The sequence below is a fragment of the Palaemon carinicauda genome, chromosome 13 (assembly GCF_036898095.1).
Source record: "Palaemon carinicauda isolate YSFRI2023 chromosome 13, ASM3689809v2, whole genome shotgun sequence".
Lineage (NCBI taxonomy): Eukaryota > Metazoa > Arthropoda > Malacostraca > Decapoda > Palaemonidae > Palaemon > Palaemon carinicauda.
In genome coordinates this window covers 41698477-41712599 of record NC_090737.1, presented here as the reverse complement: position 1 = coordinate 41712599, position 14123 = coordinate 41698477, and the positions used below count along the sequence as shown (strand labels likewise).

The following is a 14123-nucleotide window of genomic DNA, read 5'->3' as shown; positions in this document are numbered from 1 at the left end:
GAGATAATAGCTTCTGGTCGGCCGTGGAATCGAACCCTGATCAGAGAATCTGGCATTAAAATTGGGAGAGATTTCTTTTCTGGAGGGATAGTGAGAATCTGGGAACTAATATTGACGGTGTAAGACGAGCACCGGAGGTGAAGGCCATTCATTTTGAAAATAATGGGAATGTTTGATATATATATATATATATATATATATATATATATATATATATATATATATATATATATATATATATGATTAAAGAATGAAAGAAAGGACCACAAATGAAAAAGAATGAAATAGGGGAACAAAAATGTTAAAGAATAATTACCTAACTAGACATGTCAGGGGATGGAGGAAAAAGCTCAGAAAATAAAATCTGAAGAATGAGAGAAAATATCTAGGAATCCAATGGTATCGCTCCTCAGCTGTGTGATTTAGTGATTAAAAGGACAATCAAACATCTATTTTCGAGATATCTTAATATCTGGTTTTACCCTTTCCCGCTTACTGCATCAGCTGTAGAAATTATGATAGGCGGAGGAGCTGGTATGGATGGTTATTTCTCGAACACTCCAAACTAGAGCTTCACGGATAGTGATGTGTTTCTCGCTCGTTAAGCGCCCATATGCCTAGAGTAATTCACCCGGTCCAGAGCCCACATCCAACACCACATAGCTGTGCTAATTCGGGCACTTGATCACTGTAAATACGGACTTTATCATACAGAGTTAAGTTTATTTGAATCGAGACTGAGAGAACGTTGTGCATGAAATTAATAAGATGTCAGTTTGATCTCTAGGCAATGTAATTTCTCAAGATAAAGGTACTAGCAATTATATAATCATTGATAACTTGCAGTCACGTTATTTGCGTGGGGAATAATTTTGCACTTATGCCACCTGCAAATGTGTTTTTCCGACAATTTATAGGAGAATACATTTAGGGAAAATAAGCATATCATAGTTTCATGACAAAATTTTGGAAAATTGTCATTCTGAGACTAAAAAGCTTGTATTTTTTTATATGATTTGTCAATAAAACAAATTTCTGATAGCCTTTGCCAGAATATAATAGCACCCTCATTTACCTCCACTTATTTTCGATACGAAGCAATAAATTCTTATTGTATTCAAAGTGTTATGAAGTTATCAGTATATATTGCATCCATCACTGATTATCTATTATGCAATGGTGATACTTAAATTTCGTTACTTATGAAACTTCCAACAACAACAACAACAACAACTGCTTTATTCAACTGCTGCTATCTTTTACAAATCAACCAATAATGAATACGGTTAGAAATATTTACTAGAACACTAAGTTATCAAATAATATTTAGACAATAATATACTATTGTACAGGCTGTATAAAGAATACTCATTTATCTCTCCACACCCCCCTAAATCAGAATTGACTTCCTTATTTCCTCAGTGACTGGCTGGGGCAAGGGGATGTGGAGAGGAGACCCCCCCCCCCACCCCCTGACCCTTCCCAGCAGTGTCCACTTGGACCCTCCTACAAAAAAATAGTAATTGCATATATATATATAAATCGTCGAGGTTTCTTCATATGAAAAGTTGTGCCCTTGGTGAGCAGCCATTCCAAGAAAGTTATAGAACATAAAATGGCCTTTTCTTCCAATCATTTCCAAATTTGTTTATTCGAATAATTTTCCTGTTGGTTGACTGTTCATCGAAAGATCTATCGTTTCTTGTTGACCTCAATGTAGTAATGTGTTTATTTATTCGCAATTTGGTCTGCGATACGATGGAGTAAGCTCCAGTCGGCTAAGTCAGAATTTTGGAACGTAAGGGTCTCGCAACTATAACAATTTCCTCTTACTAAAACCATTTTCTGCTATAACACGACTGTAATGAGAACCGTCCTCTCACTGACTAGGAATTTCCAGTACTGCCTTTCTGTTGAATCTTTTATAACACTAAGATTGCAGACTCGACTTTCTCATTTCCTTCTTGTTAGAGAAAACGATGAAACCGGACCACAGCAATAACTTTGTTCGGTTCATAGCTAGCTATTGCGTAATTTTTTTCTTTCTTTTTTATTTACATTGACTATTCTACTTGTGATATTGTTTCTCATGCTAGGAAGACGTTATCTTATCAAGTATCATCTTATATTATCATAAATTTAATCTTTATCATTATCTCGTTTCATCATCACGAATGCTTAAATCAGAATTTAATTGCTCGGTCTGTTTGTACGATAAATATATTTTCCTTGGCAAGACTATTTTAAATTTTAATTGGATTTGAATTAAAATCATCAGTTAAGACAAGAAACAGTCCCATAACTTAAAGGATTTACAGAGGAAAAATTAAAAACAGTGAGAAATAATCTATTTATTTCAACAAACTGGGAGACTTTCTTCAATAACCTTTTCTCCTGATATGATTGTTTTTTTCGTATATCTTAAACTTAGCAGTAGCCTTTACACCTTCACCTCTGAACAATCTCCTTCCATCTCATGTAATATTGAAATAACCCTCATCTAACAAAGGACGACAATTTCATGCTTTTTTTTTTATTTCCAGCCTTCTTTAATTATTATTTATAGGGCAAAATAACATTACAGGTTTATACACATCAGTAACACTAAGCGTCGTCTCGTACATACTATTTTTAATCAGTTTCTTTCTCACAAATGATTTCCTTAACGACTATACATTTAACTATGGATACGACGTTTTATTTTCAAAGATCTGAAATGAAATGCCCAGGGGATAAATGCTTATATCTTACGTGGCAATATTAGACATCAGGAAATAAATAAGTATCTAAATTAATTTTAAAATCCTGAAAGGAAAGGTTGATGAGAGTTAGAAAAATGAAAACCGGGTTATTACCAATTAATTTTGTTATATTTTTTTTTCATCCGGATTTTGCTCATGATATTCTTTCTTCTTTGACCACCCTCTTTTTCTGGACATAAAAATGAAACATCTGAATGCATGGAAGAAAATATTTTTGTCTGTTACTAAAAGTGCAAATGGATAAGAAATCACTCTTCGGCAACTAAAAATAGCAATCGTGTTAAAAGGAATAAAATAATATGGCAAAATAAATCCTACTGGGGGAAAAAGATATTATTTTTTTAATCAGTCAAAAAAAAAAGCTAAGTCATATTTAAGGATTATTATTGTTGAAAATGGCTATCCGGTAGTCATTGGTTTGCTGTAAGTGCAATGACGTTTAACCTGAGCACATAGTGTCTTGTAGTGTCAATTATGGTAGGTGACCGCACATTGCACGAAAGTTTAATTTGGTTCAGTTTTCTGTTTTCTTACTCTCAGGGAAAAGAAGAAGAAAATCTGAAGTTTGGCGGAGAGGAAGTTTAACAACACACATAAACTATTTTCGGTACTTTATCCTAGTATGAGGACGAGACGAATTCAGTCTATTGTTAATATTATTATTATTATTATTGATTCAAGACGTAATTATTCATTCAAGGGAGGGGGGAGGGTTTAACTATGGTGCTCTCATCAGGGAGCTCAGCCGAACCGGAGGAAGTTATTGTGGCTGACCCTTTTGGATGTATATTGGAGAGGCGTCATCATCATCATGTCGGACTCTGAAGGTGTGCCGTCGAATCTTTTCCCGAACCTCAGGAAATTGCGATCTCGCCCGAAGCGTAAGAAATCCCGAGTGTAAGGTCTTTTGGCGACTCCCTGCAAGTCGTCGAGGCCGAGACTGGCGGAACGTTCGTCCACTTGCTCTTCGCTGTGCTGGCTATCACGTCCCCAGAAGTCGGGGCCGTGAGGTCCCGAAATGGAGCTATCGAAGTCACCCTGAGGTCCCGAGGCGGAAGTATCTAAATCACCGCGAGATCCCGAGACAGAGGTATCGAATTCACCGTGAGGTCCCGTGATAGCAGTATCGAAATCACCGTGAGGGGCTGTGATAGAACTTGAGAAGTAAGTGGAAGCCTCGCGCTTAGACCGATGGACGTCTTTCTTTTCATTGGCATCTGCTAATGGCCTGGCTTTGGCTTCCTTCACGAGTTGGTAGTCCCCGTCGACATTCTGTTCTGCAGATACTCTAGTGGCGGGAAATGATGAGGAGGAAGAAGAAGAGAATGATGCAGTTTCGAGATGTTTGTTAAGATTCTCTTCCTCACAATCATCACAAAGTGTCTGGGCATCAACTGAACGTCCAAACCGAAGGAAGTTCTTGTCGTAGGTACGTCCGAATCTGGAGAATAGAATGTACATTGAAAATTTATATATAGAGCTTATAGACTAAAAATTTAATCTATATTCACAATGAAAGCTCTATTTGCAAAAAAAAAAAAAAAAAAAAAGCATTCTATGCGAAATTGATGATTATTCATTTAAATGGAAAACCATGAACTGATGAAGAATATTAGTTATAAATAAGAAAAAAAGACACACAAATGCTGTAATCTTTGTATTCCAGTTTAAAGATATATTTAATTGATACAATACATGATACATTGGGATAAAATGGACTAAAAGTAGTTTGAAATAAACAATATCACAATATCTGACCTTGATGAAAAGGACTAAACAATAGGGCAAGTTTCCATCTTCCATCACTTGTAAGTATTGTGACTTCCCATGAAAATCTATTCTTATTGTATGCTCCAAAGCAATATTATTCATCTCTTTGCCATTTCATCACAATTATGACGATTTGTCCACTTCCATTTCTCAAAACACACCCAGATAATTCTATGTATGTGATGTGATCGCATTGAGTCTTCGTTCGTAAACACGATGTTTAAAACTTAGGATTTGCAATTGAAAATTTACATATTTCCCATGCTTGTTATATGATTTAATAATGTCTTAGTTCGTAAACACAATGTTTATGAAGAACATAGTGGTTGGAATCGAAAAGTTATTTGATATTTCCCGTGCTTGTGATGTGATCTCTTATTGTTATAGTTTGTAAACACGATGTTTGTAAAGAACTTAGCTTTTGGAATTGAAAACATATTTGATATTTCCCGTGCTTGTGATGTGATCTCTGTGTCTTAGCGCGTAAACTCGATGATTGTGAAGGCCTGAGCGGTTGGAATTGAAAACTTATATGATGTTTCCTGTGTTTGTGATGTGATCTCTAATTGTCTCAGTTCGTAAACATGAGATTTATAATGAATTTAGCTTTTAGAATTTAAAATTTACTTGATATTTCCTATGCTTGTGATCTAATCTTTAAGTGTATTAATTCGTTAACACGATATTTTTGAAGAACCCAGCTTTTGGAATTGGAATTTCAAGGTTAAATAACATTTGAAAGAATTGAAACTTAGAATGCATGTTTATATCGGAATAATGGAATGTTGAAGACATATTACATAGCAAATGTATACAACTTTTTATCACGCAATGACAATGAGTTAGAAGTTTTTTGTTTGTGGTTTTTACAGAATAATTCAAAGTTTATATGCAGATAAATTGATAGTTGATAAGAAATAGAATATTGAAAAATGCTAAATATGAGATTATTCATAGAAGTAGCAGATAATCCTTAATGGGTTGTTACGTTTGGTTATTACAGATATGGTTAATTTTTTTTTATGATTTTGGTTGCAGGAGAATGATTAAGTAGGTTACTGATTATCTTATACAGAGTATATATTTTTTGAATATCTGAAAGGCCTGTGAAGATCGTTTGTATGCTTCACTTACAGAGTAATAACATACCCCAAAATGCATAAGATAAAAATCCGCCAAACTTAGAGACTTAGGACGAGTGAGTCTCTGCGTTTTACCAAAAGACTGAAGACTATTATACTTCAGCTATTTTCCTTTACCTTAGGAAGTTCTTATCGGGGCGGCTGTACCGTAGGTAGTTCTCTAGATCGGCTCTCTCATCCTCCACGGGCCCATCATCTAGACTGCGACTGAGCTCCAGTGGTTGAGCTTCGAGGCCGAATTGTTCAGGATCCGAACGTCCAAACCTCAAGAAGTTTCGGTCGCGTCCGAAACGCAAAAAGTTGCGATTTCTCTTCTCGATGGATGCTAGGCCATCTTCGTCGCCTTCGTACTCATCGTTTCCTCCTCGACCAAATCTAATGGAAAAGTGGAAGAATGAAAATTTCAGTGTTTCTCTTGTTTTCTCTCTTGAACTATATTTACTTGGATTTCTTCAATAGACGTGAGTATATTGGATATATTCCTAATCTTCCCTATATAATAAAAAGCAAGCGTTTTGGCTATATATTTATATATATATATATATATATATATATATATATATATATATATATATATATATATATATATGTGTATATATATATATATATGTATATATATATATATATATATATATATATATATATATATATATATTTGGTCATGCTTAGCGACATAGCCAGACATATTTCTACTCGGTCTATCCCGTCCCTAGGGTAGGGGGAGAGGATGTAGACATACCCTGGTGAAAGGGGAAGTGGTTGGGAAGGGTTGAATCTCTGTGTGTGTGTGAGCCTGTTTGCATGTGTGCACATATCTATTTAAATATTTACCCGTCAGGTTTGACGGGTCGCATACACTATAGAGTGTATATATATAAATATATATATATATATATATATATATATACATATGTGTGTGTGCTTTTGTGTAAATACAGTATATTACATGTACTACTATATATACATACAAAAGCGCCTTTGCAAATGTACATATATAGAGAAATATTTAAATACATTTATATACATCTATAAATATTCACACACACACCACACACGCATACACACACACACGTACACGCGCACACACACACACACACATATATATATATATATATATATATATATATATATATATATATATATATAGGAGATAGATAGATAGATATATGTGTTATGAACTCTTCGCTTTTGAACAATTATACCTGAGGAAGTTTCTGCCGCTGCTGGTATCTTTCTTCACGGCATCCCCGCTACGTCCAAATCTGAAAGAAGAAGACGAACGTTAGAAATTAGACGATTGAATGGGATTCGAATAAGGAATGACTCAAGCTTACCGAATGTTATTTTTAGCGACATAATCCTTACGCCTTTCCAATTGAGAAATTACCAAAATCAATAGAGAGATTAAAAGAAAATGAAGGAAAGGGGATTAAAAATTAAAGAAGAAAACAGTACATAAATATGATTGAATATGAAAAGTTTAAAGAAAAGTCCAATTAACACAACAATGTGAAAATTATAATTTAGCTCAATTACGAAACACTCATTTCTTTGTTCGTCCAGAGGGCCTATTGATTTCATATAGACCAATAAAATCTCTCTCTCTCTCTCTCTCTCTCTCTCTCTCTCTCTCTCTCTCTCTCTCTCTCTCTCTCTCTCTCCTCTCTCTCTCTCTCTCTCTCTCTCTCTCTCTTTTGAACTGGGGAAATATAATCAATAAATTAATACCTCCAATCTATAAACAACCTTTACTCGTGTACTATTTTACCAACAAATTAATTAGTGTCAATACAACAGTTTACACACAATAGCTTTCACTGGCCAATGAATATTTTTAAACACGAATAATCAACTCTTTTGATTATAAGGTTTTCGTACTAAAAGACTTACAAAATTTCACTTATAACTTTTACCCTCCACGATGATTGTTAGTGCCAAGTATTTCCAGAACTTTTCGTAAACAGATTACTGGGAAAATCCTTCAAACTGACTTTGCATTGTAACAAGAATAGCCTGGATCGACGATGTTATTGAAAGAAAATCTACTTGTCATTTTGGCGAAGATATGTCTTTTTGCAGTTGAACAATTGTTCCATAATACAAAGAAAGATTTTGAGATTGCCTTTTAAAAAGGTATGTACAGAAGTACTCTGACAACTTACACATCAATGTATTTTGTGTATACATTTTAGATTTTGTATACATTTTAGATTTATTCCCTTTTCACAGAGCCATCCATTATCTGAATTTTTAGGGCATACATATGCATAATCAAGTACAAACCTAGACCATCAGATGAAAAGATATTCTCTCTGTCCTTTTCGTAAAAAAGTTTTCAGTGCAGCGGACATACCTTGGAAGAACATTCTGTTAAATTAGAGGTAAGATCTTTTCATATTTGACTATACCTTCAGACCCAAAAACATTTCCCAGAAATCGAGGAATGCTACTTTCATTTATATTTCATATTTGCGAAAAGTACCATTTTTAACTTTCCATTGTAAGACACGACTCAGGTCATCAAACAGAAATGAGACTAATAACAGAATAGCAAACAAATTAGTAAGCCCTGAACTACACCTAAAAGTGCAAAGTTAATAAAAAGATTTAAATAAAAAAAAAGTAAGAAATAAGGAAAGATAAAGGTGATCTGAGACCTGGGTTTGTTAGTCGATGTTAACTTGTTTAATTAAACTCGAACAAGCTATTTTTTCCTACGAATCTTGCATGCTTTTATTCCTAACTTCCATAGCCCCTCTCTATTATACTATTATACCAAGCAACTTCTTTGGTTGGTGATTCTAACTTCCTTAATTCTATGCCACTGCCTCTAATTGTCTTAAATCTTTACAGCTAAACAAATGTTTATACTCTGTTGTATTACCGCACAACACACAAAATCTATCCCTTTCATTCCTATTTCTATAATTTCTTTTAGTTCTATCATATCTACCCTTGTCCTCAACACTATTACTCCTTCCTTAGTGTTAAGTTCACTTATGTAATCTCTTCTGCCATTACCATTTATAAACCTCAACTCGGTTATTTCTGTTTTTCCTTTCTTTCTTCTATTTTTCTTTGAATTTCCTTGGACACTTTACTTTTTATTGCTTCCTTGAGTTTTTGCCTTTTTATGCATTCTTACTAAGACCTGTGATGTCAAAAATATCGTGTCGTAATATTTCATTTCCTGAAGACATGTTCCATAACTCAATATTATGAAGTTGAAGTACAGATATTAATGTCATACGATTTGGCTCTATTATTATTATTATTATTATTAGTAGTAGTAGTAGTAGTAGTAGTAGTAGTAGTAGTAGTAGTAGTAGTAGTAGTAGGAGGAGGAGGAGGATTTTAAAAAATGAGAAAATGTCTTATGTGAAACCAGCCTAATACCATATATGCTTTACAAAACTATCTACAACTGAATATACTAACTCATAAATACAAAAATGTGAAGAAGAGATAAATAAATAAATGATAAGAGAACAAAGTTGAAATAACAAAGAGAAAAATAAAACTAACTACAATTATCGATATGATTTTAAAAAATCTCAAGGGAATATTATCAAGGATTGTATAGTTTCTAACGAGCAAAATCATCAAGAGGCAGACTCAGCAAAACTTTGAAGTTGAAGGAGAGGAAAGCAGCTAAACTGGGCAACGATATAAATATATTTATTGGATAAGTCTTTGTCATTACAACGAACTAACCCCGAAAGATTTAGGTCCGAATCTGGTATAAATAAGGTTATCTCTGGTTGCGATGTTTCCAAGGATAAGAGAATACGAGGTTGGATGAAGGAATGACAGGACTATTTTATATATATATATATATATATATATATATATATATATATATATATGTATGTATGTATGTATATATGTGTGTATATATATATGCATATATATAAACACACACACACACACACATATATATTTATATATATACATACATATATATATATATATATATATATATATATGTATTTATATATATATATATAAACACAAATATATATATATATATATATATATATATATATATATATATATGTGTGTGTGTGTGTGTGTGTGTGTGTTTATACATACATGCACACACACATATATATATATATATATATATATATATATATATATATATATATATATAGATATATATATATATAATGATGGTAATAACACTAAGAGACAGAAAAAAAGAGTATCATGGATTCGAGAGCAAATCAAAGTAGAGGATATTCTAAAAAGTCAAAGAAGAATATAAATGGACGTGGGCAGGACATATAATGAGAATGACAGATAATAAACATTAAAAATACCCGAATTGGGCCTTAGAGGTTGCAAAAGAAGCAGGGAAAGGAAGGGAAGGCGATGGTTTGACGAGCTAAGAAAATTTGTTGGTATAAACTGGCATAGAAAGACCATAAACAGACGTGAGTGGAAGTTCATGTTTATTATTATTATTATTATTATTATTATTATTATTATTATTATTATTATTATTAGCTAAGCTACAACCCTAGTTGGAAAATCAAGATGTTATAAACCCAAGGGCTCCAATAGGGAAAAATAGCCCTGTGAGGAAAGGAAATAAGGAAATAAATAAACGATAGAGGAAAGGAAATATGGAAATAAATAAACGATATGAGGAAAGAATAACAATAAAATATTTCAAAAATAATAACAACATCAAAACAGACATGTCACATATAAACTATAAAAATACTTGTCAGCGTTTTCCACATAAAAACATTTGCTGCAACTTTAACTTTTGAAGTTCTACAGATTCAAGTACCCGATTAGGAAGATCATTCCACAACTTAGTCAGAGCTGGAATAAAACTTCTGAAATACTGTATTGATCCTCATGATGGAGAAGTCCTGACTATTAGAATTAACTGCATACCTAGTATTACCAAGAGGATGGAACTGTCCGGGAAGATCTGAATGTAAAGGATAATCAGAATCATGAAAAATCTTATGCAACATGCATAACGAACTAATTGAACGACGGTACCAGAGATTAATATCTAGATCAGGAATAAGAAATTTGATAGACAGTAAGTTCCTGTCTAACAAATTAAGATTAGAATCAGCAGCCGAAGACCAGACAGGAGAACAATACTCGAAACAAGGTAGAATGAAGGAATTAAAACACTTCTTCAGAATAGATTGATCACAAAAAATCTCAAAAGGCTTTCTCAATAAGCCAATTATTTGTGCAATTGAAGAAGACACAGACCTAATGTGTTTCTCAAAAGTAAATTTGCTGTCGAGAATCACACCTAAAATTTTAAGAGTCATACAGAGTTAAAGATACATCAAATGCTGAGATCTGGGGATTACTGTACAGCATTGAAGATTGTAAGAAGGGCATCACATGCTCCAAGGCCTTTACGAAAACCAAATTGCGAACTAGGGAACAGATGATTACCTTCAGCAAACCTATTAAGACGTTTTCCCAAAAGACATTCAAAAACTTTACATAATATGGGAGTTATGGAAATTGGGGGATAATCAGTAGGACTTGAGCTACCACAAACACATTCACATAGTGGAATAACATTACAAATTCTCCAACAATTGCTAAAAGATCCTCTCCTTGCTAACTTGTGCAAAATAATAGATAACTTTGGAGCTAAGAAATCTGCAGTCTTTATAAAAAACAAAGGAAAAATACCATTTGGGTCTACACCTCCATAAGCATCGAAGTCCTTTAAGAGAGCTTTAATTTCACGAGATCGAAAAGCTAAACTACTTAGTTTACCCTCAGTAAAACAAGAATGAGGAAAATCAAGTTTCTCATTATTCTGTTTACTGTCAAACACATGACCCAAAAGGATTGCCTTTTCATTTGGACAGTGAGTGACAGAGTCACCTGGTTTAAGTAAAGGAGGAACTGTTGCATCTATACCAAAGAGTATAGATTTAAGGGTAGTCCACCACTTATGTTCCTGAGTTGCACCAGAAAGGGTTTCTTTTATGGTTAAATTGTATTCTTTTTCAGTTGTAGCATAAACTCTCTGAGCAAAAGCTCTAAGCTGAGTATAGTTATTCCAAGTCAAATCTGATATGTTACCCTTCCAAAGATGATAGGCTTCCTGCTTCTCCAAATTAGCACGTCTACAATCACCATTGAACCAGGGTTTGTCCTTCACTATCAATTATGTTGATTAGATTCTCATTCAAAAGGACAACAGGTTCAACACCACTATACAATTATGTCCAATTCAAGCCCAAAAATTCACTCAAAATCCCATTCCAATCTGCCTGAGATTTCATATAAATCTTATATGAGTATGAAACATCAGGGACAGGCTGTTCAGTCTTCATTACCAATGAAATCAAGGCATAATCAGATGTTCCAACTGGAGAACCAACCTTACTTCTTATTACGTTAGGGGAGTTGGTGTATATGAGGCCCAAGCAGTTACCAGACCTGTGAGAAGCTTCACTTATGATTTGCTCACAGCCTGATTCAGAGGCAAAGTATAAAGCTCTTAAGCCATGGCGATCGGTAGGAAAAACAGACCTTAACCACTCCCTATGGTGAGCATTGAAATCACCAACAAAGACAAAAGACGCCTTTCTATCATCTTCTTGTATCTTAGCCATAATGGTAAGAAGACAATCGAAATAGAATCATCCATGTCTGGATTCCGATAGATCGAACACAAATAGAAGTTGTTATGCCTGACGCAAACTTTTATTACCTGAATCTCATGACATCCACATTCATAGCAGGACTTATGAGAAGCAGGGTACTCAGTCTCACTCCTAATATACACCGCTATTCACCTGGCCCTAGGAATGGCATCACGTTTTAAGATTATTGGCTTCTTGAAACCAGTTATAAGGAGCTCAGATGAGTGCCTTACATTAGAATCCAGTGTTTCTGAGCAAAAAAGAATATCATACTGTCTGGATGAAACTCTAAGGTCTTGAGTAATTGCACTAAGACCACGAATATTGCAGTACAGTAGACGACATTGACGAAATCTAAGACGTACTGGTCCCGGATTTCGCTCAATGTCTCCAGACAGCATAAGAATTTATGGTAATAGAAAAGATACGTCATAATTAATAACTAAATTAACAAGAATGATAACAAAAATAATTTGTTTTAAGGAATTATAAATAAAGTTATTTATCAAACCCATACGCGATAGATAAAAAGTCGAAAAGAAACTGGTTAACAGGGCTGAGCCGATACACCATGAAAGGCTAAATACCCTCCAGGATAGCCACTTCAACTGAAGGGAAGACAGTAAGGATAGTTTTTAGAAGAAAAAGAAACGGATAAGGAAATGACAACCTCTTGATAAACCACCTAGCATACATGGTCTTTCTATTAAGCCTGCCCAGCACATCATTTCAACAAAACAAGAGGGGTAAAAATAAGATAGAATAATGTACTTTATCCTGCATTAAACTAGCTACGGCTGATGATGATATACATTCATACACACATACACACACGCAAACATACACACACACACACACACACACACACACACACACACATATATATATATATATATATATACATATATATATATATATATATATATATATATATATATATATGTAGGATTTATATATAGTATATGCAAACGCATACATACTGTATATGTATGTGTGAGTGTCTGCGTGTATGTGTTTGATAGAGAATCGTTTTACGTACATATATAAGGTAAATTAAAAGTGTTCTATTTTAATACTGAAGCTTGTTTATAGGTTTTAATCTAATTCCACGCCTCTCCTAAAACGAGGAGGGAAAACGACCCAAGAATTGGGTGTAAGAGAGCAGTAACGCGGCAGCATCTTCGTTCTGTGGCTGATGACGAACGTCTGAGGTTCAAAGGAATCGCGAGTGACTTTTGCATGCTTTGGAGACCACGCAGATTGCCCTAGGAGATCCCTTGAGGAGATGTCGTGGAGTGAAATCCATCCCAATTTATATAAGAAGCCTTGATAGTTTAAATTTTAACGTGACTTTTATGGTGCCGACGAGCAGAGGAGGGTTGAGAATGAAATGAGAATATGGTCGGGAGAAAGTAGCTATTAAACTTTGGTTAGTAGAGCGTGTTTCTTTAATCTTACTTATTCACAAAATACTGCACCAATGTCATTTATAATTTAATTGTGGACGATGATACTGTCAATTATTTCCGAACTTCATTTCAGCAGCTTCGAGACCTTACCATTGTCTGAGAAAATCCTTTGAGGACTTCTAATTTTCTCAAAAAATGGTATTTGTAATTTATGAATCTAGACTATCGTTGGAGAATATTAGGCCACCTTCCTTATGCTTTATTTCAGTAGGGATATTTTCCCATCACCTCAAGAGAGCTCTTGTCTTTTAGAGTAAGCGTGTGGTAATCACTTGACAGCGTTGACGCTCCATATTCTGTTAACGAGTCACGGTGGACCAATAACATTGGTCT

General features: G+C 34.1%; 1 protein-coding gene across 1 annotated transcript in view; it reads right to left on the bottom strand.

Moving 5' to 3' along the window:
* Positions 1-2525: 2525 nt before the first annotated feature.
* The window catches only part of LOC137651937 (FMRF-amide neuropeptides-like), a 164289-nt gene continuing 152691 nt past the window's right edge, over positions 2526-14123 (bottom strand). The window contains exons 3-5 of the mRNA XM_068385152.1: positions 6877-6936; positions 5792-6049; positions 2526-4203 (exon numbers count right to left, since the gene is read on the bottom strand). Coding sequence (XP_068241253.1) covers positions 3504-4203; positions 5792-6049; positions 6877-6936 — 1018 coding nt within the window. The 3' untranslated portion in view covers positions 2526-3503. The remainder of the gene's footprint in view (positions 4204-5791; positions 6050-6876; positions 6937-14123) is intronic.